The sequence below is a fragment of the Mustela lutreola genome, chromosome 8 (assembly GCF_030435805.1).
Source record: "Mustela lutreola isolate mMusLut2 chromosome 8, mMusLut2.pri, whole genome shotgun sequence".
NCBI lineage: Eukaryota > Metazoa > Chordata > Mammalia > Carnivora > Mustelidae > Mustela > Mustela lutreola.
In genome coordinates this window covers 130,010,798-130,037,346 of record NC_081297.1, presented here as the reverse complement: position 1 = coordinate 130,037,346, position 26,549 = coordinate 130,010,798, and the positions used below count along the sequence as shown (strand labels likewise).

Below are 26,549 nucleotides of genomic sequence, written 5' to 3'. Positions count from 1 at the left end.
ATACTGCTGTGCATATTCCTCATTATGATCTTATAATTGATACCAGTTTTAAGTTAAAAACTCAATTCTTGTTCACTAAAGTAATTTCAAGACTTAAATGGTAAACTGAGTGATTAGGTTTATGGCAGTTCTATTTTTATTCACAGATAATGCATCTGAGGTAGCAATTACTGCTCCAGGAAGTAGTAACCATAGAAACAGCTCAACAGGCCCAACACCTGACTGCTCACCTCCATCCCCTGACACTGCCCTCAAAAATATTGTTAAAGTTATTCGACCCCAGGTAAGTGCCCAGAATGACATCATCTACAGTAAAATATTTTGTTTTTTAATCATTGCATGTATACTACTTATATTGTAATGCTGGTCTCTTTTGTGCTATGTGAGTACATTTTTATATTAAAAGAAGGGACTTGGAGGAGGATGTTTCCTTCCTTGCAGTTAACGATACACATTGAAATCTATATTATTTTTGGAATAATGAATTTGTATATTACAGAAAAAAAGTAAAACTTAGAAAAATGGCTATTTTACATCATTTTCCTCTCACATTTTAATAATTATCCTCCAATTACTTAGCTATTACATGTTTTCTGGGTTTTCCTGTTCCTTTTATCTTCACTTCGCTGGACATGCCAAATTATTTGTGATCATTTCTCTATCTTCCAACCCAAGATGTTTAGATAATTTTTAAAAAATTCTCTATTCCTTATGGTTTCCAACTAATTTTGTCTGTGTTTAATATTGCACCTCTCATTGCTCCTTATTTTTCTCCAGTGCTCACTTTCCTCTAGCTTGTCTCCCTCCATCTTTTGTTCTTTTTTCAATTTTTGTCACTTGTATGTATGGGTTTCTTTCTCTTCCCTCTCCTCTTTCACTTGGATTTCCCAGTAGGCGGTTTGCAGGCAAGCTTTAGAAATATCATTGGGACAAGCTGTTCTGTGATATTTCATTGAAAATAGCACTTATAAAGCTGTTTGCATTACATTTTTGCCAACAGATGGACTCAGAACATGGAATTGGTGGTGTTCTCAACCTGGCTCATTCTGAATGGGCCTCATAAACTCCAAGAGAGGGGGACTTTGGATCCAATCAATGCCATTCACCATCTACTTAGATATATAGTATGAACAAATTCTTTGAACCAATTTGTAAGACAAATGTCTCTTTTTAAGATTGTTTTGGTCTAGATGAGCAATGATTTGCTTAATATCTACCTTCTTCAATATGATTTATTTTAGTTTATTTTCATTATAATTATCCTCATGAATAAAATGGCATTTTAAATTCACATATTTCCTATAGTTTATAGAACACTTTCACATAAACTGTTTCACTTAACCTTCATTAATTTCAAGGGAATGTAATATTATAGTGTTATGGATAAGGATATTGACACTCCAAAGAGGCAAAATTGTGCAACTGATTCAACATTCCTTTTCTTTTTTTCTTAATGAAAGAGTTGTCTCCTCCTTTTCTTGGTTGTACAATATCTTTATGAGAATGAAACAGGTTCGTTTAGGCAAGGTAACATTTCACACAGTATCCAACTATGTGGAGAAGGAAATGTCTTCAAAGATCCCTTCTTTTTTTTTTTTTCAGAAAAATTTGATCTAATTCTTTTGGTTCAAAAAATAAACTTCCCTAAAGCCAGATTTAGAGGCTAAATGTCACATTTATCTTCCCTGGGTCTCTCATTATATGAAGGTGTTTCTGGTGTTACTGTGCAGCCATTACATTTTCAGCATTTTTAATTACTTGGGTAGGAGATTATCTTATGCATAAGTTAATGATATCCATTACTAAACACATTTATTTTTATATCAACATAAATTAATATAAATGAATTTAGTGATTTAATGGATAAAAAGCAGATTTTCTTTCTACATATTTGTAATCTTATCAACTCTAAGGGAGCTTACTCCATAAATTCTTCTTTGCATTCTCTACTCATTTTGTTTTGGTTAATTGAAAAAATAGTAGCAGTAGCCAGAAATTCCTTTTTGACTTTTCCTTGATTCTGTCCATTAATAAATGTTTATGAAGCAACTGATTCCACCTTCCCTTTTTAGATTTAAGAAGGAAAAAATATGAAGTGAGAAAGTCAGGAAACTAGGGTGATGGTATTTAAATTTGAGCCAGTGCAGCCTGAAGTATGTATGTAATAGAACAGTAGCAGCTAAGGTGTGTAGTTGGGAAAGAATATAACCTCAGCAGCTAAGGTGTATAGTTGGGAAAGAATATAACCTCAGTTGGACTACTGTTTCTTTCACCTCAGAGACTTTGGTGCTTTAGCTATTTCTTTTTATGAGTTCTGATCTTCTAGGCTCCCTATTCTCAGTAAAGAACAGGTAATAGAAAATTTAAGTAGAAGTAATTACAGGGAATATAAGCAGGATATGTGATTTCAAGAAAAGAATAAGAGACTAGAGGTGTGGATGGAGGACAGCTAGATGGATAAAATAGTGGACTCCCTGGTGTGCTCTGTCAAGTAACAGGTCTGTCAGGGATGAAGCATTGTCAAGAGCTAACTATTCCAAAGAAAAGATAATTATTGGTTAGCTTATGTAAGCCCATATTTTGATCACAGGTTTAATCTTCTAAAGTGTCTGCTAATTCTGGCTTTATGTAGAAATGCAAGAAATGTGAAGTTAGATTGACTTGTGGTATTCAAACATTTTTTTCATTTACTAATTAGACATTAGTAACATGGGTAAAATGTTCGTTTCACTCTTAAAACTGGGGATGAGCCTTGGAAAGAAACGTATAAGTACAACTCTAATCTATGAATTCACATTTATTTGCCCAAGTATTAGCAGATATGTTCTGTCTTACTGTGAGAAGAATGATCTGGAACAGATGTGAGATGAAAACGGAACTTTCATCTCATTCACCACAAATAGAGACTCCTTAGATAGAGCAAATTATGTTACTTCCTCTTTGCCTCAAGCATGCCTTTACCTAATTTACTTTCCATAACTCTACCTGCAAATGAAGAATATCCATTGTAACCAAGGAGTCCTTGCTGTCACAATGAGGTAGTCCTGACTAATATTGCATGTGCTTCTGATTAGTGTATTAATTACTTGGAAGCTACCAACTTGTGGTGCTTTGTTAAGTTTGATTTATTCAGCATATTTAACTCACTAAGTCACAGCTGTTAGTTCTGCATCTTGTGTTTGATCTTTTTACCTTTGCTTCTTTGGGCTCTTTCATGTCTTAAAATTCTCCAGATTGTGAAGCATTCTATTTTCTATTCACAGAGACTGAAATATTTTTATGCTACTGGTTATCTCTCCAGTATATTGATCCACAAGCCTGAGCTTCTCTGTTTAGATGAATTCACAAGGCTGGTTTATTTATTTATACTTGCAAATAAAATAACTTTGAAACTTGAAAAAGTACTTAAAAACACTTGAAAAAAAATAATGTCATTAAAAAAATTAGGTAAGTTATTGATATACCAAGTTTTCTTCTTTCTACTAGTTAAACGCTAGTTGCACGAAGCCTTTTTTTTTTTTTTTTTTTTTTTAATGTTTTCCTGGTGAAACATCTTTCCTTCTCCCTAATGGAAGAATAAAACACAATTTAGTTAATTTTGACCATTTGTATATGTAAGTGTAACCACCACTCAAAGCAAGATATTAAAACATTATCAACCCAGAAAGTTGCTTCATGCCTTTTTCCAATCAACTCTACCCAGTCCCACCTAAGAGGCAACTTCTGATTTTATCACCATAGATTAGGATTGTCTATTCTTAGACTTTATGTACATGGAATCCTAAAACGTGTGTTTGTTTTATGTAAGTCTGTGTCTGACTTCTTTCATTCAACATAATGTTTTTGGGATTCACTCATATTGTTCCTTTTTTGCTGAGAAGTATTCTCTTGGATCAATATAGTATAATTTGTTTATCCATTTTCCCATTGATTGATATTTGTGTTGTTTCCTGCTGTTTGCTATTTTCAATGAATATGCTGTCAGTACTCACATTTGCATCTTTTTATGGACATATATTTTCATAGAGTTACAAAAGAATGGAATTGTTGGGTCATGAGTAGATGAATAAATAATTTTATAAGAAACTTCCCAAGAATTTTCCTGAGAAGTTGTTCCATTTTATAATCCCCAACAGAAATATATGAGTATTTTAGGTTCTCTCCATTCCATCAAACATTTGGTATATTAGACTTTTAAATTTTTATATTTTAGCCATTCGTATGGGTGTGAAAAGATTTCTCATTATGGTTTTAATTTTGCATTTTTCTGCTATTAATGTTGTGCACCTTTTCCTGTGGTTATTGCCCATTCTTAGATCTTTTGAGGAGTAAGGAGTGCTTATGCAAGTCCATTAATGGGATTGTTTAATTTCCTACTTGTTGATTTGTAGTAATTCTCTATAAATTGTCTTGTAATTACTAACAATAAGGGTCCTTTATCAGGTTTATGTACTGCAAATATTTTTCTTCACTCTGTGATTTTTTCCTAAATATTTTTAATGATGGCTTTGGTGAACAGAGTGTTTTAATTTTGGTGACTTACAATTTTTCAGTTTTTTTTCCTTTAATGGCTAGTGCTTTCTGTGTCTTGTCCAGGTTGTGAATATATATACCCATACATATATATATTTTTTAATAGAAGCTTTCTGGTTCTTGCTTTTACATTTAGTTTTATGATCCATCTCAAATTGTTGTATGGTGTGAGGTAGGAGTTAAGGTTCGTTTTTTTTTTTTTTTTCCTACACAGAAGAAGACTTTCCTGTCCTCATTGAGTTAATACTTTAGTATTGTTTATTATTTTCACTTTCCAATTGTTTGTTCTTGGTATATATGAATACAATTAAATTTTATATTATTCCTGTATCCTGCCACCTGGATAACTTTATTTAAAAGTTTTAGTAGTTTTGATTTTAAGTAAGCTTCTTAGAGTTCCTTCTGTCATTGAGAATGATAATGGTTTTACTTCTTTTCTAGTCTCTACACTTTTTATTTCTTTTTCTTACTGCTGTGACTGCAGCGCAGTGGTGTATAGAAGTGGTAAAACCAAAATCCTTGCCTTATTCTCTATCGTTGAGGGAAAGCATTCAGCATTAAGCATAATATCAATTATAAACTTTTTGTATGTATCCTCCTACTCCTAGTTTGCTGAGTTTTCAGCATAAAAGGGTGTCGATATTTTTCAATTTTTTCTGTATATACTTAGATAATCATATCATTTTTTTCTTCTTTTGTTCTTGTTAATGTAATAAGTTACATTGTTTTATTTATAAATACCAATTCAACTTTACATTTCCGGGATAAATACCACTTGGTTATGATGTTTTTCCTTTTCCTACAGTATTTAATGCAAAAGACAATTTGGATAAAGCATCAGTGTTTGGAGAAATGGATTAGATCTAAGGGAGGTAAAGATGACTAATGATTTGAACCCAATCGGCTGGGAATTTGAAATTATATCTATAGATCTAGGAAACACTAGTGCAGAAGTTCATTTTGGAGGGAGAAACATGATAAATTTGGTTTTGTAAGCATATTGAGTGTGGGGCATGATATGCAAATTGGAAATACTGGAATGGAGCTCTGGTGAGAGAGTAGGGGCTTAAAGAAAAGATTTTATAGTCATTTATAGAATTTGATGGTGAAGGGAGATAGTACCAAAGATAGAATGCTGGGAAATATTTACACTTAAGGAATGTAATATTTGTTGAACACCTAATATAGATTTATTTTCATAATATTTTGGAATTGATTTTGTTTTAATATTATAGATGAAAAAATTGAGGACAAGAAAGTTGAAATAACTTCTTCACATATACTTCAGGAAGAAGATCTTAGCAAAAGAGAGAAAGAGCATTGAGAGATATAAAAGAGAAAAGACAAAAACATTACCATGAATATAAAGGGAGAAAAGAAGAAGAGATTTGTCAACATTTTCAAAACTTATAGATGATGAGGTAAAGGGAGACAAAAATGTCACGTTATTTGCTGATTTTGAGGGCAAAGTCCTTCAAGAATGCAATTTCCCCCAAGCAGAAATCAAACTTTGGTGTAGAGAATGGGAAAGAGGAAAGTAAAAGTTGATTGGAGAGACATGAGTGATGGGGATTGAAATATTAAATTTTATAATAGGAGGAGTGATTAAATGTAATTAGCTTCAAAGTTCAAACACTCTTGGCATTACTGGATACAGGAGATACTTTGGATAAAGGATCAGATAGTTGTTAGAGTACTGGATTCTTGAGCTGTGCCCTTGGTGGTAGTTTTAGCCAGATGGGTTTTTCCACTTCTTTCTCCTATTTTATGACACAAATCAAATATAAAATAATGGAAGAAGATGAAAAAAGAGAAAGAGACTACTGTTAGCACAATATTATAGAAATCATCCAAACATGAGCTTAATATTGAACATTATAATAACCTTTATATATATATATATATATATATATATATATATTTAAAGATTTTATTTATTTATTTGACAGACAGAGCATAAGTAGGCAGAGAGGCAGGCAGAGAGAGAGGGGGAAGCAGGCTCCCTGCTGAGCAGAGAGCCTGATGCGGGGCTCGATCCCAGGACTCAGATCATGATCTGAGCTGAAGGCAGAGGCCCCACCCACTGAGCCACCCAGGTGCCCAAACATTATAATAACCTTTTAATGAATGTAGGCAGATGCTAATAGGAAGTCAACCTGAAAAATATGAAAGTTCTGATATTCTTGAGGTATTCCTGGTACTGTCCAGATCCTACCACATACTTTAAATCCTACTCTAACTCAACAGAATAAAATTACTTCAGACTGCATTCTTTTGCAGCTAAGGAGGGACCCTATCAAAAAGAAGCAATCAGGCCATAAGGGTAAAGAAAAGAAAGAGAAAAGTCAAGGGGCCAGTTCTCTGAAGAGAATAAGGGAGATAGATAATTTGAAGAAAGATAAACTGCTCCTGAATTCCTACCTACAACAGATTCTGTTTAGATCAGATGATAACTCAAAACTTAAAGAAAATAATATTTTGGATATTCTTCTGGATTTTGTGGATGCTTAATGAGCTAGTAATCAATTAAATTAATAACAAACCATACTATCTCTCCCTTCTATTATGGGGTTACATAAAATTCTTGCCAAATCTAGAATACCATTTTACTGGGCATTGTAGGGTTATAGAATACATATGCTAAATTTTAAAATTAGAATGAGAGTGGGTATGTAAAAAGCAGAGGCATGTAACTCAGAAAGAGTACAAAACATTGTATTGGGTTACTGCAAAAATAGTAAGGAATAAAAAGACCTTCAAAGAGATAATCTTTTAAAAATGTTTTTTATTATTAAGTGTTGAGCCATTTATTTTTATTATTGAATGTATATTCTTTTATTTCTTGTAAAACCCCTGCAAGGTAGGTACAATTTTCTCTATTTTACTGACTGGAGCTGAGACTTAGAAGGGTGAATAATTTTCTGTGTTACAAAACCACTGCCTGGACAAACTCTGGTCTCCTCACTTCAGTAGTCTATTAACGTTAATTAACTCATTGAGGAGAAAATAATCAAGGTGGAATATTGATATTCCAAAGGGTTGGTGAAGCTTAAGAGGATAATAATAGATTGGAAAAAGGAAGAAGAGCGGAAACATCGATGGCAAGAGTTTGTACCTCAAATTTGGGAAACGAAGACTGTATTCAATCATTTGGTCATGCCACCAAAGCTATGTGAAAAAAGGTTAAAAACACAAAGATAAGAAATTATAGAGAATAATTTTAGATGAAACACAAAGGACAATTTGGAAATGAAAAAAAATTGAGAGAGAAATCTGGCCCAAACAACTGACCAGTAGTCCTTGACAAATAAGAATTTTGTGGGAAGATTTAAAAAAAAAAAAAAAAAAAAAAAAGTCTGGGCATAACACCAGAACAATTAAATCAGTATCTCTAAAGGCAAGTATTTTTAATCCAGTATTCTTGGATAGGCTATAGATGGTCTATGAAACTCATGGAATCTTATGCAAAATTTTACTTGTAGGTGACTTTTTCTGGGAATTCAATTCTAATCATGCCTCCGTCACATACCTACCCTCTGTGTAATCTTTATGACCTTCAATTTGTCAGTTAAGTGAGGGTGGTATTTGCCTCACATGATTACCTAGTAAAACTCAAACCAGATAAAATATGCCATAGGGTATTGTAAATTGTAAAGCCATATATAGTGACCCATCTTGTAATCATAGTGGTGATTAAATCATGTTTGCCCACATTTGAAATAACACCCTTTGAGAGACCATATTCTTACTCCTATGGTCTCATCCACAAGTGGGTCTGATGATAGCAACTTTGGATTTTAGCACATGTGTGTGGGGGCTTTTAAAGTTTCCTAAATTATTTGAGTCTGGCTAAATATGGGGTGATCACTGTCTCCAGAATTTCATTCTTTAGAGTTCTGGATAAGAGAGCCATAGGAAGTGGGGCGCCTGGGTGGCTCAGTGGGTTAAAGCCTCTGCCTTCGGCTCAGGTCATGATCCCAGGGTCCTGGGATCGAGCCCCACATCGGGTTCTCTGCTCAGCGGGGAGCCTGCTTCATCCTCTCTCTGCCTGCCTCTCTGCCTGCTTGTGATCTCTGTCTGTCAAATAAATAAATTAAAAAACAAAAAAGAGAGAGCCATAGGAAGTATAAACCCCTGAAATCTGGGGTGTGAGAGAAGCCGGTGAGGATAAATTGGCACATTGGGGCACCTGGGTGGTTCAGTCAGTTAAGCGTCTGCCTTTGGCTCAGGACATGATCCCAGAGTCCCAAGATCGAGTTCCCTCCATCAGGCTCCCTGCTCTCCAGGGAGTCACTTCTCCCTCTGACTCTTTCTCCTTTCATGCTTTCTCTCTTTCATGCTCTATCTCTCAAATAAATAAATAAATAAAATCTTAAAAAAAAAAAAAAAAAAAAGATAAACTGGCACAGTGTTGGGTCAGCCTGACCTAATGTACAGGAGGAAAAAGCCAAAATCCAGAAAGTGTCTGCTATGAGCTGCATCACCAATTAATGGCTGAAATCACCAGCATTCTGTATGGATGTAATGCCAATCATATACCAGTGAAATATTATTCATCTTTATTTCTCTTCTTTTGGTGAAATCCTTCATTTTATCTAGTAGGAAAGTAAGGAATTATTTGTTACTGACACTTTCTACAGGTAGATTTATTTTCATCTCTTTGCTAAGCATGAAATATAGTTCTTAAAAAAAGATTTTGTTTGTTTGTTTATGTATTTATTTATTTTAGAGAGACAGAGAGCAAGCAGGGGAAGGAAGAGAGTGGAGGAAGAAAGAATCTCAAACAGATTCCCCACTAAGCACAGAACCTGACACAGGGCTCCGCCCCACTCCCCTGAAATCATGACCCTAGCTGAAAACCAAAAGTCAGATGCTCAAACAAGTGAGCCACCCAGGTACTCCAAGCATGAAATATAATTTTTGAATTTTGTGCCCACAATGTTATTGATAGCAGCAGACTTTTTTAAAAAAAATTTTATGTTATTCAGTTTTTCTTTTTTTCTTCCAAACACGTAACAATCTAAGTGGATACCACTCTTTGACATGTCCTTCTCTAAGCCTCTCATCAGTCTGAGTAAGAATGCATAGGGGAGGGTGCCTGGGTGGCTCAGTCATTAAGCATCTCCCTTCAGCCTGAGTCGTGATCCCAGCGTCCTGGGATCTTCTCCTTCTCCCACTCCCTCTGCTTATGTTCCCCCTCTCGCTGTGTCTCTCTCTATTTCCTAACCTGGTCTTCTCTAATACTGTGAAATCTACCTATGAAAGCACCACAGAGTATTTTGTTGCTTTATTTATCTATTAACTTAATAAATATAGTTGAGTGTTTACTGTCTGCCGGGTGTCATAAGAGAGTTTTGAATATGAAAATGACCTAAAGGAATGATTAATCAATTGCGGGAGACTGTGTTCTCTACAGATAATGTTTGGAATGACACTGATGGAATTCACTGATAAATGCCCCAGGGCTCACTCTTAGACCTTTTCTCTTTTCAGTACAACCACTCTCTATCCCATACCAGAACTTTAAATGCTATGTATATACTGATTACTCCTAAATTTGTTTATCTGCAGCACTCACTTTCTGAACTCCCGGCCCATATCCAGCCTGCTACTCTCTAAATCCTAATTGATTGACTAAGGAGCATTTTAAGCTTAGGATGTGTAGCACTAAACTTTGCATTTCAGTTAGTGGCAGCCCAGGCTTAAAGACTTGACCCCATCCTTGATTCTTTTCTTTCTCTCACACCCCTACATCCAATCCATCAGAAAACCCTCTAGGCCAGCAATTCCCAGCTCCAGACTCCCTGGCAGTTTCCAAGACCCTTTCAGAAGTCCTAGGAGGTCAAAACTATCTTCCTAATAACACAAAGACATTTTGCCTTGTTCACTCTTATTTGTACATGAGTGCTCCATGGAGTTTTCCACTGTTGCACTATGACATGCAAATGGCATCATGGCTCTGATGGCTAATGAAATGTATACTGTATATTCATAGGTTTTAAAAGTATCTCAGTTTTAGTTTTTAATATATTAAATATTTACAAACATGACTCTCATGAACAAAAACTTTTTAGTATTCTCAATAATTTTAAGTGTGCAAAAGGGTCCTAAGACCCTAAGATAAAAAAGTTTAAAAATTGTCCACTAGTTTTCCTTTCAAAATATTTCTTGACTCTTCTCTGTCATTTACCTATAAACCATTAATATCCCTTGCCTTAATTTTTGAAAAAGCCTCTTACCTTGTTCCTGGCATTCACTGTTCTACCTGTATTGTCCTTTTGCATATTGGCAGATAGATTTTTATGAATTAGATAATGTTATTTCACCTGGCCATCCTTCCAGAGTCTTCCCCTCTCACCGTAAAGACATACAATGCCCTAAATAATTTGACTCTATTTAATCTGATCTGTCTCCTACCATTCTCTACCTACCTTGTTTTATGCCACCCATGCCATCTTGCCAGCATCACCTCAGATAAGCCAAAGAGTTCCTGCCTTAGGACTCTCATCATTCACTTGTATGGAATGCCTTTATCCTGGAGACTTTGTGGCTCATTATCTCCCTTTCTTCAGGTCATTCAGGTGACATCTTATAAGATAGGCCTTCTCTGACCACTGAATATAAGTAGCCATCACTTCACTTTCTATCTCCCTTATAGCATTTTTCACTCCTGAATTAGTATTTGTGTGTTTGTTTATTCAGTGTCTTTCTTCACTAATTGAATGGATATTTCGTCTTGTTGGATGATGATGATGAGGAGGAGGAGGATGATGAGGATGATGAATTGAATGTTTAATCCCAGCACCTAGAACAGCACCTAGTACCTAATTGGTGGTCAATAGATATATCTGAATAAATTGAATATGGTTGGGTAAAGGGCAGTGAAAACTATTTTAGGAAGGGGGTCCTCAAATTGAACTTACATTTGAATAGGAATTTGTTAGGTATAGTGGTAAATATACAGTCCCAGGATAAGGACAGGAGCAACAAGGTGTTTAGAATTTTTTGACTTAATACTATGCCAAATTCACCAGAATATTATAATAAATCAAGAAGTCCTCACCAGATATTCTACCCTCTTCCCCTTAATCATCATGTCCTAATCTTTATGGAGGACTCATTCTGAATAATAATTTTGGGGAAAAAAGTGGTTTCCATGGTCAAGTATGTTAGGGAAGTACAGGGTTAAATACTTTTCTTCACTAAAGAATTCTGTATAGCTTTCCCCCACTATCACCCCTGGAAACCGATTAATATTTTTCACAACTAGTGATCCACAAAACACAATTTGGGAAACATGATCTAGGTCATTGGATATACTTCTTTATAACAGACCCTAGCAATTCCATTCTGGTTTGATTTTTCCACTCATTCTGCACAAAGTCATACTGTTGAGAGAGGGAGCACACTGACTTAGCAATAAATATGTCATTCATTTAGCATGTTCAGGGAGATATCTATATACTCTCTCTACTTAGTCCTCACAACCATGTGAGACAGTAGGACCAATGTGAATCCTATTTCATGTATGAGGAAAAGTAAAATAAGTATACAATATGTTAAACTAAAGCAAGTATACTGTATACTGTATATTTTTCACTATATTTTTCATCTATATTTTTTGATAGAAGGATCTGTATTTTCTTTCATACTATAATACACTATTATTTTAACATCATTATATTTTACATTGAATTCAATTCAGTAAGTTTGTTTCAATTATACTGGGCACTATGAGGTATAAAAAGGTTTACATAGTAGGTTTCAGGGGACAAATTAACTATGCTTCTTTCTTTCTCTCCCACATTCAGAACCAAGTGAGAGATGATTGCAGAAGTTGGACAAATTAAAATCAAATGTCACAATTGTCTATTATTACTGGATAGAACTGCGTGGACAGTGTGATTCTAGATATGTAGTCAAGTGGGCTTGCCATAAATTTGCCCCTAAATTAAACATACACCTACCCCATCACTGGCAATCTCTAAGGTGATTTTTGCCATAAAGGAGCAGATAATGAGTATATTATGCTGATATATTAGAGGAAAGTAGTCTGAGATGAGGCTGGGGAAGATGGGAAACCAAGTAGGTCTTTGTTGAAATTGTAGATTTTACTCCTAGTGCCACTAGAGGCCTATGAAGACTTTAAGCAAGAATGTGACATGATTTGATTTAAATTTTAAGAAGATCATTCTGGCTAGAGAATACTTTCTGGAGAGCAATCAAAAGCAGGGGAAATAATTAGGGTTTTGTGGTTGTTCAGGAGAGAGAGTGAAGTTGTTTGAATCAGCATGGTAAAGTGAAGGTATAGAGAAGTTGATGGTTTTGAGACACATTTTCAAAATAGAACCTATACTATTTACTGTTGAGTTGAGTTCAGGGGATATGGGATATGGATCAAACATGTCTTGGTTTATGACTTTGAGCCACAATAAAAATTATGATATTTACTGAAACAGTGAGAACTACTTGAAATCAAGAGCTTTTTGTATATTTTGTTATAGTGTTCCTGGGGATGTGGAGCAAAGGTCAAAGTTGTGTTTGGGCTACATAAATTTTGAGATACGTTCTAGATGTGAAGTAGATGGTTAGATGTTAGCATTTCTAGCCCTTCCACTATGTTCCTTAAGCATTGAATGTATACTTCATATTATTTTTATATGTATACTGTAAAAATCTATGCATCAAAAAGATGAGAAAATTTTATGGAAAGCGTATTAATTATATTACTCTTTATAAAGCAGAAATTGAAAGTAAGCCCCACCTAGTCTACAAAATTCCTCTCCTTTGTATCTTGATGTTTAGAAAAGAACTTGACAATAACTATTTGTTATGTGGACATAGGAATAACTAATGTTATTTGACATGACTTCTTAGGAAAGTTGTATGAAACAGCCAGACATATATACTAAATTGAATTGTACCCAGCCACATTGCTATTTTAATTGTGATTATTTTTTTTAAAGATTTTATTTATTTATTTGACAGAGAGAGATCACAAGTAGGCAGAGAGAGAGAGAGGAGGAAGCAGGCTCCCTGCTGAGCAGAGAGCCCGATGCGGGACTTGATCCCAGGACCCTGAGATCATGACCTGAGCTGAAGGCAGCGGCTTAACCCACTGAGCCACCCAGGCGCCCCTTAATTGTGATTATTTTTCTCTCAAATGTCTCCTGGATATCAGAAAGACACTCTAAAACTGTCTTGCATCTTTCATTGTATTCCATAACAAATGAAACAAAAATACCAACAGAAAGGGAATAATTACAATTATAAATGAAATAATAGATTAAGAGCATCATTAAGTTAATGAAAACATGTGAAGAAAAGACTGTTTCAAATAAGTTAAATTATATAAACAAACATTAGTCAATGCACTATAACAAAATGTTGACAGTGATTAATAACTCTAAGGAGATATTTTCTATTGTCTCCTTCTTACTCTTCCTTTTTCTCTTTCCTGTCAGAACAGTTACAAATGATTCGTTCAGCTGTCATTTCTTTATTAAATAACAAAATACTTGAAATGATAGAGATACCAAGTGTCAATATTTCAAACTTAATTTTAGAGACACTAGCATTTACTTAATATAAAAGCTATAAAAGTAATCCCAAAGGAAAAGATAAATAGCCTTGACTACATAAAACTTGAAAACTACTGCACCAAAAAATCCCAATTAAAATAAAAAGCAAGGGACGCCTGGGTGGCTCAGTGGGTTGAAACCTCTGCCTTCAGCTCAGGTCATGATCCCAGAGTCCTGGGATCAAGCCCTGCATCGGGCTCTCTGCTCAGTGGGAAGCCTGCTTCCTCCAATCTCTCTCTCTGCCTGCCTCTTTGCCTACTTGTGATCTCTGTCTGTCAAACAAATAAATTAAAATCTTAAAAAAAAATAAAATAAAAAGCAAGTAACAAATGAGATAGAGGTATTTATAATAAACATAAACAGTCAAACATTATAATATGCAAAGAGGTCTTGCAAGGCCACAAAGAAAGCTAATATGTCTGGAGGAGGGAGGCAAAAAATAGGGATAGATGAATTAAGAAAGAAAAAAATGAATATTAAACAGAAAGAGAAATATTTAGCAGCACTGTATATCAAATAAATTTAAAAATATAACATTTATCCTAAAAAATGACTAAAACTTAAAAAGAATCTTTTTGGTAAGTGTATGATAAAGGCATGGTGATATAGATATTCAATAGACTGAAGGTGGAAATATTTCTATAAATCTTTGTGGTGATATGAATCAAGAGCCATAAAACATATACTATTGTAAGTCTAGTAATTTCTTATGCATGCCAATGAAATGCTCAGAGAGAGGAAAAAGTGTGTTTATTGCAGTGCTATTTCTTTTACCTTTTTTATTGAAATATAGATTACATACTATGTTGTATTAGTTTCGGTGTACAACATGGTGATTGGACAATTCTAAACTTTGTACAATGCTTGCAATATCCATAGTTATAATCAGGCATCATACAGCATTATTACGATATTATTGACTATATTTCTTATGTTATACTTTTTATCCCCAATCTTACTTATTTTATAATTGGAAGTGTGTATCTCTCAATCCCCTTCACTTATTTTGCTTATCCCCTCACAGCCCTCCCTTCTGGCAAGCCCCTGTTTATTCTCTGTATTTATGAGTCTGTTTCTGTTTATTTATTTATTCATTTTTTAAATATTCCACATATAAGTGAAATGAAATTATATTTGTCTTTGTCTATGACTTTTCATTTGGTATAATACCCTCTAGGTCCATCTGTGTGTTGTAAATGGCAAGATTTAATTCTATTTCATGGCTGGATAATATTATATTGTGTATATAGACATAATTTTTTCAGTTTATCAACAGATGGGCACTTAGGTTGTCTTCATATCCTGGCTAAGGTAAATAATGCTACAATGAACATCAGTGTGCATATATCCATTTTAATTGGTGTTTTCCTTTTCTTTGGATAAATACCTTGAAATAGAATTATTAGATTGTATGAGAGTTTTATTTTTAATATTTTGAGGAACTTTTGTACCATTTTCCATAGTAGTTGCCCCAAATAACATTTCTACCAACAGTGCACAAGTTCTCTTCTCTCCATATCTTTACAATGCTTGTTATTTTTTTGTGTTTTTGGTAATAGCCATTCTGTCTGGAGTGAAGTAATACCTCGTGGTTGTTTTGATTTGCATTTCCCTGATGATAAGTGATTTTGAGCATCTTCTCAGGTGTCTTTTGGCCATCTGTATTTCTTTAGAGAAATTTCTATTTAAGACCTCTACCCATTTTTTAGAGTGGTTTTTTTTTTTTTTTTTTTTTTTTTGGCTTGTTTTCACTGTTGCCACCATTTTCATCCTTCACATCAGCTCCAGAATCATTTACACTGAGCCCAGCCCCCTGGCAAGGGTGGTGCAATTCCACCTGAGCAAACACACCTGAGAATCAGTGCAATAGGCCCCTCCCCAAGAAGATCAGCAGGAACTTCTGTCTATACCAAGTTTGCTGATCATACAATGGCATTAAATTCATATCTTTCAATAATTACTCTGTAAATGGGCTAAGTGCTCCAATCAAAAGACAGAGGGTATCAGATTGGCTAAACAAACAAATAAGCAAACAAGACCCATTGACATGCCATCTATAAGAGACTCATTTTAGACACAAAGACATCTCCAGATTGAATGTGAGGGGGTGGAGAAGAATTTTTCATACTAGTGGACATCAAAATAAAGCTGGGTTAGCAGTGCTTACATCAAACAAATTAGACATTAAACAAAAAACTGTAAGAAGAGACAAAGGATATTATATCATAATAAAAAGTTCTATCCAGAAGATCTAACAATTATAATTATTTATGCCCCTAACTTGGAAGCAGCCAATTATATAAGGTAATTAATAACAAAATTAAAGAAACCCATTGATAATAATTCAATAATAGTAGGGAACTTTAACACCCCGCTCACAGTAATAACAGATAGTTTGAGCAGAAGATCAACAAGGAAAGAGGGCTTTGAATGACACAATGAACTGATGGACTTCACAGATATTCAGAGCATTTGACTGTAAAGCAAGAGAATACACATTCTTCTCAAATGCGCATGGAACACTCTCCAGAATAGATCACATACTGGGTCACAAATAACGTCTCAAACAGTACCAAAAGATTGGGATTATTCCTTGAATATTTTCAGACCACAATGCTTTAAAATGAATTCAATCACAAAAGAAAATTTGGAAGGAACACAAATACATGGAGATTAAAGAGCATCCTACTAAAGAATGAATGAGTCAACCAAGACATTAAAAGAGAATTTTAAAAATTCATGGAAACAAGTGAAAATTGAAACACAGCAGTTCAAAACCTTTGGAATGCAGAAAGGTGGTTCTAAAAGGAAAGTATATAGAAATACAAGCCTTTCTCAAGAAACAAGAAAAGTCTCAAATACACAACCTAACATTACACCTAAAGGAGCTAGAGAAAAAAAAAAAAAAAAAGCATATAAAGCCCAAATCCAGCAGGAGAAGAGAAATAAAGATTAGAGCAGAAATCAATGAACTGAAACAAAAAGAGCAGTAGAACAGATCAACAAATATAGGAGTTGGTTCTTTGAAAAAATTAACAGAATTGATAAACCCCTGGCCAGATTTATCAAACAGAAAAGGAAAGGACCTAAATTAATAAAATCATGATGAAAGAGGAGAGATCACAAAAAACATCAAAGAAATACAAGTGTAAGTTTTATATGCCAAAAAAATTAGGCAATTAGAAAGAAAGGGATGCATTGCTGGAAAGATATAAACTACCAAAACTGATCAGAAAGAAATAGAAAACCTGAACAAACACATAGCCAGCAAAGAAATTGAAGCAGTAATCAAAAATCTCTCCCAAAATCCAAAAGACTCCACCCCCAAACTACTAGAACTCATACAGCAATTCAGTAATGTTTCAGGATACAAAGTCAATGTACAGAAATCAGTTGCTTTCTTATACACTAACAATGAAAATATAGAAAGGGAAATTAGAGAATCGATTCCATTTACTATAGCACCAAGAACCATAAGATACCTGGGAATAAACCTAACCAAAGAGGTAAAGGATCTGTACTCAAGGAAGAGCAGAACACTCATGAAAGAAATTGAAGAAGACACAAAAAGATGGAAGACCATTCCATGTTCTTGGTCAGAAGAATAAACATTGTTAAAATGTCTATACTGCCTAGAGAAATCTATACTTTTAGTGCCATTCTGATAAAAATTCTACCGGTATTTTTCAAAGAGCTGGAGCAAATAATCCTAAAATTTGTATGGAATCAGAGGAGACCTCGAATTGCTAAGGAAATGTTGAAAAACAAAAACAAAACTGGGGGTTTCACGTTACCTGATTTCAAGCTTTACTACAAAGCTGTGATCACCAAGACAGCATGGTACTGGCATAAAAACAGACACAGACCAGTGGAACAGAGTAGAGAGCCCAGATATGGATCCTTAACTCTATGGGCAAATAATCTTTGACAAAGCAGAAAAAAATATACAGTGGAAAAAAGACCATCTCTTCAATAAATGGTGCTGGGTAAATTGGACAGCTATATGTAGAAGAATGAAATTCAACCATTCTCTTACACCGTACACAAAGATAAACTCAAAATGGATAAAAGATCTCAATGTGAGACAGGAATCCATCAGAATCTTAGAGGAGAACATAGGCAGTAACCTCTTCGATATCAGCCACAGCAACTTCTATCAAGATATGTCTCCAAAGGCAAAGGAAACAAAAGCGAAAATGAATTTTTGGGACTTCATCAAGATCAAAAGCTTCTGCACAGCAAAGGAAACAGTCAATGAAACAAAGAGGCAACCCATGGAATGGGAGAAGATATCCACAAATGACAGTCCAGACAAAAGATTGATATCCAGGATCTATAAAGAACTTCTCAAACTCAACACACACAGAACAGATAATCATGTAAAAAAATTGGCAGAAGACATGAACAGACACTTCTTTAATGAAGACATACAAATGGCTATCAGACACATGAAAAAATGTTCATCATCACTAGCCATCAGGGAAATTCAAATTAAAACCACATTGAGATACCACCTTACACCAGTTAGAATGGCCAAAATTAGCAAGACAGGAAACAACGTGTTTTGGAGAGGAGGTGGAGAAAGGGGAACCCTCTTACACTGTTAGTGGGAATGCAAGTTGGTGCAGCCACTTTGGAAAACAGTGTGGAAATTTCTTAAGAAATTAAAAATAGAGCTTCCCTATGACCCTGCAATTGCACTCCTGGGTATTTACCCCAAAGATACAGATGTAGTGAAAAGGAGGGCCATCTGTACCCCAATGTTTATAGCAGCAATGGCCACAGTAGCCAAACTGTGGAAAGAACCAAGACGCCTTTCAATGGATGAATAGATAAGGAAGATGTGGTCCATATACACTATGGAGTATTGTGTCTCCATCAGAAAGGATGAATACACAATTTTTGTAGCAACATGGATGGGACTGGAAGAGATTACGCTGAGTGAAATAAGTCAAGCAGAGAGAGTCAATTATCATATGGTTTCACTTATTTGTGGAGCATAACAAATAACATGGAGGACAAGGGGAGATGGAGAGGAGAAGGGAGTTAAGGGAAATTGGAAGGGGAGATGAACCATGAGAGACTATCGACTCTGAAAAACAATCTGAGGGATTTGAAGGGGCAGGGGCTGGGAGGTTGGGAGAGCCAGGTGGTGGGTATTACGGAGGGCACATATTGCATGGATCACTTGGTGTGGTGCATAAAAAATGAATTCTGTTACACTGAAAAGAAATAAATTTTTTTAAAAAGGGAAAAAAAGAAAAAAAAAACCAAAAAACCAAAAACCAAAAATCTCCACAAAAAGCAAGAGTCCAGGACTGGATGACTTCCCAGGGGAATTCTACCAAACATTTAAAGAAGAATTAATATTTATTCTCCTGAATGTATTCCAAAAAATAGAAATGGAAGGAAAACTTCTAAACTCTTTCTATGAGGCCAGCATTACCTCGAGCCCAAAACGAGACAAAGACCTCATCAAAAAGAATTAACAGACCAATATCCCTGATGAACATGGATGCCAAAATTCTCACCAAAATACTAGCCAATAGGATCCAATAAAATATTAAAAGGATTCTTCACCACAGCCAAGTGGGATTTATTCCTGGGCTGCAGGTGTGGTTTAACATCTGCAAATCAACTGGTGTGATTAATAAAAGAAAGGACAAAAACCATATGATCCTCTCAATAGATGTGGGAAATGCATTTGACAAAATACAGCATCCTTTCTTGATAAAAAACCCTTCTTAGTGTATGGACAGAGGGAAAAGAATTCAATATCATAACATATGAAATATGAAATATGAATAACATATGAAAAGCCCACAGTGAATATCATTCTCAATATCATAACATATGAAATATGAAATATGAATAACATATGAAAAGCCCACAGTGAATATCATTCTCAATGAGGAAAATTGAGAGCATTTCTCCTGAGGTCAGGAATATGACTGGGATCCCCAGTCTCACCACTTTTGTTCAACATAGTACTAGAAGTCCTAGCTTCAGAAATCAGAAAACAAAAAGAAATAAAAGCTATCAGAATCAGCAAAAAAAAGAAGTCAAATTTTTATTCCTTGTAGATCCCATGATACTGTATGTGGAAAACCCAAAAGACTCCACCCCAAAATTGATAGAACTCATACAGGAATTTAGCAAAGTGGCAGGATATAAAATCAATGCACAGAAATCAGTGGCATTTCTATACACTAAAAATGAGAGAGGAGAAAGAAAAATCAAGGAATTAATCCCATTTACAATTGTACAAAAAACCGTAAGATACCTCAGAATAAGCCTAACCAAAGACGTAAAGGATCTCTTCTCTGAAATTTATAGAACACTTATGAAAGTAATGGAGGAAGACAAAAAGAAATGGAAAAACATCCTATGTTCATGGAGTAGAAGAACAAATATTGTTAAAATGTCTATGCTACACAGAGAATCTACACATTCAATGCAATCCCTATCAAAATAACATCAATATTTTTCACAAAGCTAGAACAAATAATCCTAAAATTTGTATGGAACCAGAAAAGACACCAAATAGCTGGAACAATATTGAAAAAGAAAATCACAATTCCGGACTTCAAACTCTATTACAAAGCCGTAATCATCAAGACAGCATGGTACTGGCACAAAAACAGACACATAGATCAATGGAATAGAATAGAGAACCCTGAAATGGACCCTCAACTCTATGATGAACTAATTTTGGACAAAGCAAGAAAGAATATCCAATGGAAAAAAGACAGTCTCTTCAACAAATGGTGTTGGGAAAATTGGACAGCCACATGCAGAAGAATAAAATGGGACCATTTCCTTAGACCATACATGAAAATAGACTCAGAAAGGATGAAAGACCTCAATGTGAGATAGGAATCCATCAAAATCCTTAAAGAGAACACAGGAAGCAATCTTTTCGATCTCAGCCACAGCAACTTCTTGCTAGACACATCTCCAAAGGCAAAGGAGACAAAAACAAAAATGAAATATTGGACCTTCATCAAGATAAAAAGGTTTGCATAGCAGTCAACAAAACTAAATGGCAACCTATGAATGGGAGAAGATATTTGCAAATATCTCATCAGGTAAAGTGCTACTAATCAAAACCTATAAAAACTTAACAAACCAATACCCAAAAAACAAATAATCCAGTCAAGAAATGGGCAAAAGACATGAACAGACATTTACTCAAATAAGACATCCAAATGGCCAACAGACACATGAAAAAAATACTCCATATCACTTGGCATCATGGAAATACAAATCAAAATCACAAAGAGATGCCACCTGACATCAGTCAGAATGGCTAAAATTAGCAAGTCAGGAAATGACAGATGTTGGTGAGGATGTGGAGAAAGGGGAACCCCTTTACACTATTAGTAGGTATGCAAGCTATTATATATGTGTGTATGTGTATAAAATGAGTGATTTAATTTTTTGTTTGTTTATGCATGTGTGTGTGTGTGTTGTCTAAATCTGATTCTGCTACCTATACAGAAAACAAAATGCATTCAAATCGAATAGAAAATGTAAAACTCAAACTGTTTCTGTAAGTGCTGTATCATTTTTCTAAGTCTGTTCTTTTACTTTTTAGCTTTAAAATCCTTAAAAGAGATCTGATCTCTATTCATCAAACTTAATGCCATCTGACATGCTAGGCCTTATGACCTGGTTTCTGCTGTTTTTATAGTGATGTCTTGAGGCTTTCTCTTCTCCTTCTTATGTATATACCCATACTCCGATCCCAATTCTAGATTCATTTTATTTTCTCCCAAACATCATGCTCTTTCAAAACATATGTTAATGTTTTTCCTCTAAACTTTATCCATACTCCATTTATCACTCCTTGGTCTGGTTACCTTTTATTCATCCTTCAGAATTCCACTTCATTTTTTAAAAAAGATTTTATTTATTTATTTGAGATAGAGATAGTGAGAGATAGAGCACAGAGGGAGAGGGAGAAACAGACTCTCACTGAGCAGAGAGCCCAATGTGGGGCTCAATCCTTTGATTCTGAGATCATGACCTGAGTCAAAGGCAGACGCTTAACTGACTGAACCACCCACTCGTCCCTGAATTCCACTTTAGATTTCACTTCCTCAAGGAGGCTCTTCTCTGAAGTCTCCAAACTGTGAATATGATGTATATTGTTATCTCCCCATTCCTACCCAAGAAATGTACTCCACAATTTTCATAGAAAAAAACAAGTAAAGAATTTGTCATAAAAATTTTTGTGAGCTTAAGGATTTTTTTTAAAAATATTCAGTAAAAAGCTTAAAGAAGGGGAGATGGTAAGAATGCAACGACTATAAATGTGACAATATCCTTTAAGGTTTTCTTTAAACATTTTCAAATGTGATTTAATGCCTGTGCCTGTATTCTTCTATTACCATGATTCTTTTTCCTGAATTATTCACTCCCAAGTACTGGACTTTTTCTCATGATACTTTATGAGGTTTTAAGAATGAGCAACTTCTCCAAATGCCACCCTAAAAACTATAAGCAGTTTATTATTTTTCTTCTTTTTACCTGATATTGAATTTGAAGGTTTGATTTCTTTAAAAATTATAATTTTTTATCCATTTAATCTATTTTGTTTTGCTCTCTGCCTTAATTTATTTTGAAATATATATGTGTTGAGTGCATGTACATCTATTATCAGGATAATTAATGACTACAATTTCCCTCACTTAATTTGTTGCCCGTATTTTAAAACTCTTCTGAAAAGAGAGCTCCACCAAAATCAAGCAATAGTTATCAAGTTACAGAAGAAAATATTTGTGAAAATCTAATTTTAACTAGAGAAATAATCTAAGAAAATTAATTTGATGAATAGCTTGCAACTAAAAATATTCAATGTGATATGATGGAAAGGATAATAATACTCAGAAATGCATAAAGAAAAAATAACCACTCAGTTATAATCATTATTAACAATTAGACTTGCTCCATATACATATATTAATTAAAAAACTAGTGTATATATTGCTTTGTAACTTATTTTTCCACTTAAAGAGAATATTCTCATATTTTCTCATGATATGAAATATTCTCATATGATATAATTTTAATGCCTGCTTATGTGTCCATGATTGATGAATTCACTAAAGTGTTTTAATCTTATGTCAGGAAAGAAATATTCTTTTCTTTGTCTTCTTTGACAGATATAGTATTCTATAGTGGATAGTACCAATGATGATAACTCTCTAAATCCCTTTCCTTCTTAGGGAAGCCTTGGATAGAAATTATGAAAGATGGGAAATTTTCACTAAATTGAGAAATAAAAATGGGGAGGGATTCCATTGCAGCTAAGAATCTTTCTTTGGTGTTTTTGCTGATGTTGCTGGTTCAGGACCACATGGTTTCTGAAGCCAGATTCATTGCCATATCAGTAAATTGTTTAAGAAGTGGTCTTTGAACACAATGTTAGCTCCAGAATCTGAGGCAAAAGAGAGGTTATTATTAAAGTCATGTCACAGGAGACAGCATGGTCTTTGGTGTAGCCTAAGGGGTCCCATAAGGGGTCCCACACACCTCTTTACCTCCTTCTTGATGTTATCATATTTGGCAGCTTTTTCCAGGTCAGATCCATAACAAACATGTTATGGGGACTTGGAAGGCCATGCCAGTAGACTTTTTAGCTCAGGGATCAGCTTACCCATAGCCTTGGCAGAGTTAGTGATCAGTGGATACAGTGATGATATTTTAAACAGCACTCTATCATACCATAGTTGGCCATCCATGGTCTTCTATGGGTGCTGATGGCATGTAGTCATTAGTAGGTCCATAAAGCTAAAGTTGCTATGGATGAGCTTGGTGGAGTTGACAGGCAAAGCAGTTGGTGATGCAGAAAGCATTGCTATCAATCCTGAAGTAGTTATCATAGTCCTCTTAGTTCATTATAATCGCAAACATGGTGAGAACTGGAAGTGAAAATCATGTAGATGAAGTCAATAAAAAGTCACCGGTGGTGATATCCATGGAACATTATAGATATACAGTTTCTAATGTATTTTCCAAATATCCTTAAGTTTATGCTTAATGACACTGTTTAATGATATGGGGAAGTTTAAAGCCAAAATTAATGGCAAAATAATAAGGACAGCCAAATCATTTAGGAAAGAAGAAAAAGGAGAAAGGGAAGAAGAGAGGAAAGAGAAGGAGAAGGAAGAAAATAAAAGTAAAAAGCAAAAAACTAAAAACTAAAAACAAAAAACGATCATTATAAAATACAAAGAAGTAAAATTGAACAGGGCAGTTATCACTGTAAATGTAAATGAGTTAATCTAATTTTGAAAAAAGAATTTTTTGTATCAAAATGCAAACTCTGAATGATGTTAGCAAGTGATACATCTTAAAAAGTGAAAGTAAAATGTTGAAAACTTAATATAGAAAAAGCAGTTATGGTTTAAAAAAAATTGTCAAAAAAATTTAAAACAAAATAGAATCCTAGACAAAAAGCATTAGTACAAGGCATTTATTTGGGTGACTCAGTTGGTTGAGTGTCTTGATTAGCTCTTGATTAGCTCAGGTCATGATCTCAAGGGTCCTGGGCTGAATCCTATGTTGGGCTCTGCATTCAGTGTAGAGTCTACATGGAATTTTATCTCTCCCTCTCCCTCTGCCCTTCTTCCCACTTGCTTTCTCTGTCCCCAAAATAAATGAATAAAATCTTAAAAAAAAAAAAGGCATTAGTTCAAAAATACTGATCTGAAGGGTTACATGCACCCCAATGTTTCTACCAGCATTACAGACAATAGCCAAATTATGGAAAGAGCCCAGATGTCCATTAGCTGTCAAATGGATAAAGAAGATGTGTGTATGTATGTGTGTGTGTGTGTGTGTGTGTGTGTGTGTGTGTATGTATATATAAACTCAGCCATCAAAAAAATAAAATCTTGCCATTTGGAAAAACATGGATGGAGCTAGAGAGTATTATGCTAAGTGAAATAAGTCAATCATAGAAAGATAAATAACATATGATTTCATTCATGTGGAATTTAAGAAACAAAATAAATGGCAGAGAAGGAGAAAAAAGAGAAAGAGAGAGAGAGAGGCAAACTAGAAAACAGACTCATAACTATAGAAAACAAATTGAGGTTTACTGGAAGGGAGGTAGACCGGTGGAGGGTGGGGGGTGGATTAAATGGGTGATGGATATTAAGGAGTGTACCTGTTATGATGAGCACTGGGTGTTATATGTAAGTGATGAATCACTAGACCCTACTCCTAAAACTAATACTACTATATGTTAACTAACTATATTTTAAATAAAAACTTGAAAAAAAAAAAAAGGAGAAAAGATGCATTAGGAATGAACAAGATTTTTTATATTGATAAAGTACATAGTTCATAATAAACATATAGTAGTTATAAGCCTGTTTCCCTGCTTGTTATATTTCACGGAAATAAATATAACAGCAATAGTTCATTTATATATATAGTTAACCTTAAAGCTATTTTACTAGGAAAATGGGTTTATTCAGGAATACCAGGGACTTGGAATTTGGGGCATGCAAGCTACAGCAAAACTATTGGCAAATCTGGAAAACAAAGGAGAGGAATGCTTTTCTTGCAGAGGAAAGGGGGGTGGCTGAGAGTGGCTTTTATAAGTAAAAAGTCTATTGGAGTAAGCTGAGGGTTCTAAGTATGATGGCTTTTCATTGGCTGAGTTGTCACAGTCTCTTATTGCTGGGCTTTTACTGGGGAAGGATAAAACCTTTCTTCCTCCTGCTGGTGTAGTAAAGTATATCAACTTGCAAGGTCCCTCTCTTCCTGTATTTCAGTAATTGAGGAAGAGTGATAAGGTGTGAGAATTCCTTCTGCTGACCTCCCAATTTCATTTTATTTATTTAAAAGATTTTATTTATTTATTTGACAGAGATCACAAGTAGGCAGAGAGGCAGGCAGAGAGAGAGGAGGAAGCAGGCTCCCCGCTGAGCAGAGAGCCTGATGCGGGGCTCGACCCCAGGACCCTGGGATCATGACCTGAGCCGAAAGCAGAGGCTTTAACCCACTGAGCCACCCAGGCGCCCCCCAATTCCATTTTAAATGAGGTTTCCTTTTGTTAATTTTCAATATATATGTATATATATACATATATATATATGTATATATATATAACAAAATAAGTGAATAAATACAAGAGTAAATAGAAAGTAACAAGCCATTTTCATTTATTTTCAGATAAAATAGAAAAAATAGCTATATAGAGAAATTAAATAAATCAATACATAAACTTAATTTACCATTATAAATTCATGGTTCTCAGTCTCAGTTGGGCCCTTCACATTATCCAGCAGACATAAATATCACCCTGCAAATTTCAGGCAAAACTTCCCAGAGACTTTTGAGTTCTAGTCTTTCAGATGCCCAATTTTTTTCCTACCTGGCATCACCCTCACTTCATAGAGAAATTGGAAGTCATCAATG

At 34.7% G+C, this 26,549-nt stretch overlaps 1 protein-coding gene across 16 annotated transcripts in view; it reads left to right on the top strand.

The window, feature by feature from the left end:
- The window catches only part of ANKS1B (ankyrin repeat and sterile alpha motif domain containing 1B), a 1,139,726-nt gene that overhangs the window by 480,155 nt on the left and 633,022 nt on the right, over positions 1-26,549 (top strand). For all 16 annotated transcript variants that reach the window (XM_059186617.1, XM_059186610.1, XM_059186607.1 and 13 more), the window contains exon 11: positions 147-283. In XM_059186617.1, the coding sequence (XP_059042600.1) occupies positions 147-283 (137 nt within the window). The remainder of the gene's footprint in view (positions 1-146; positions 284-26,549) is intronic.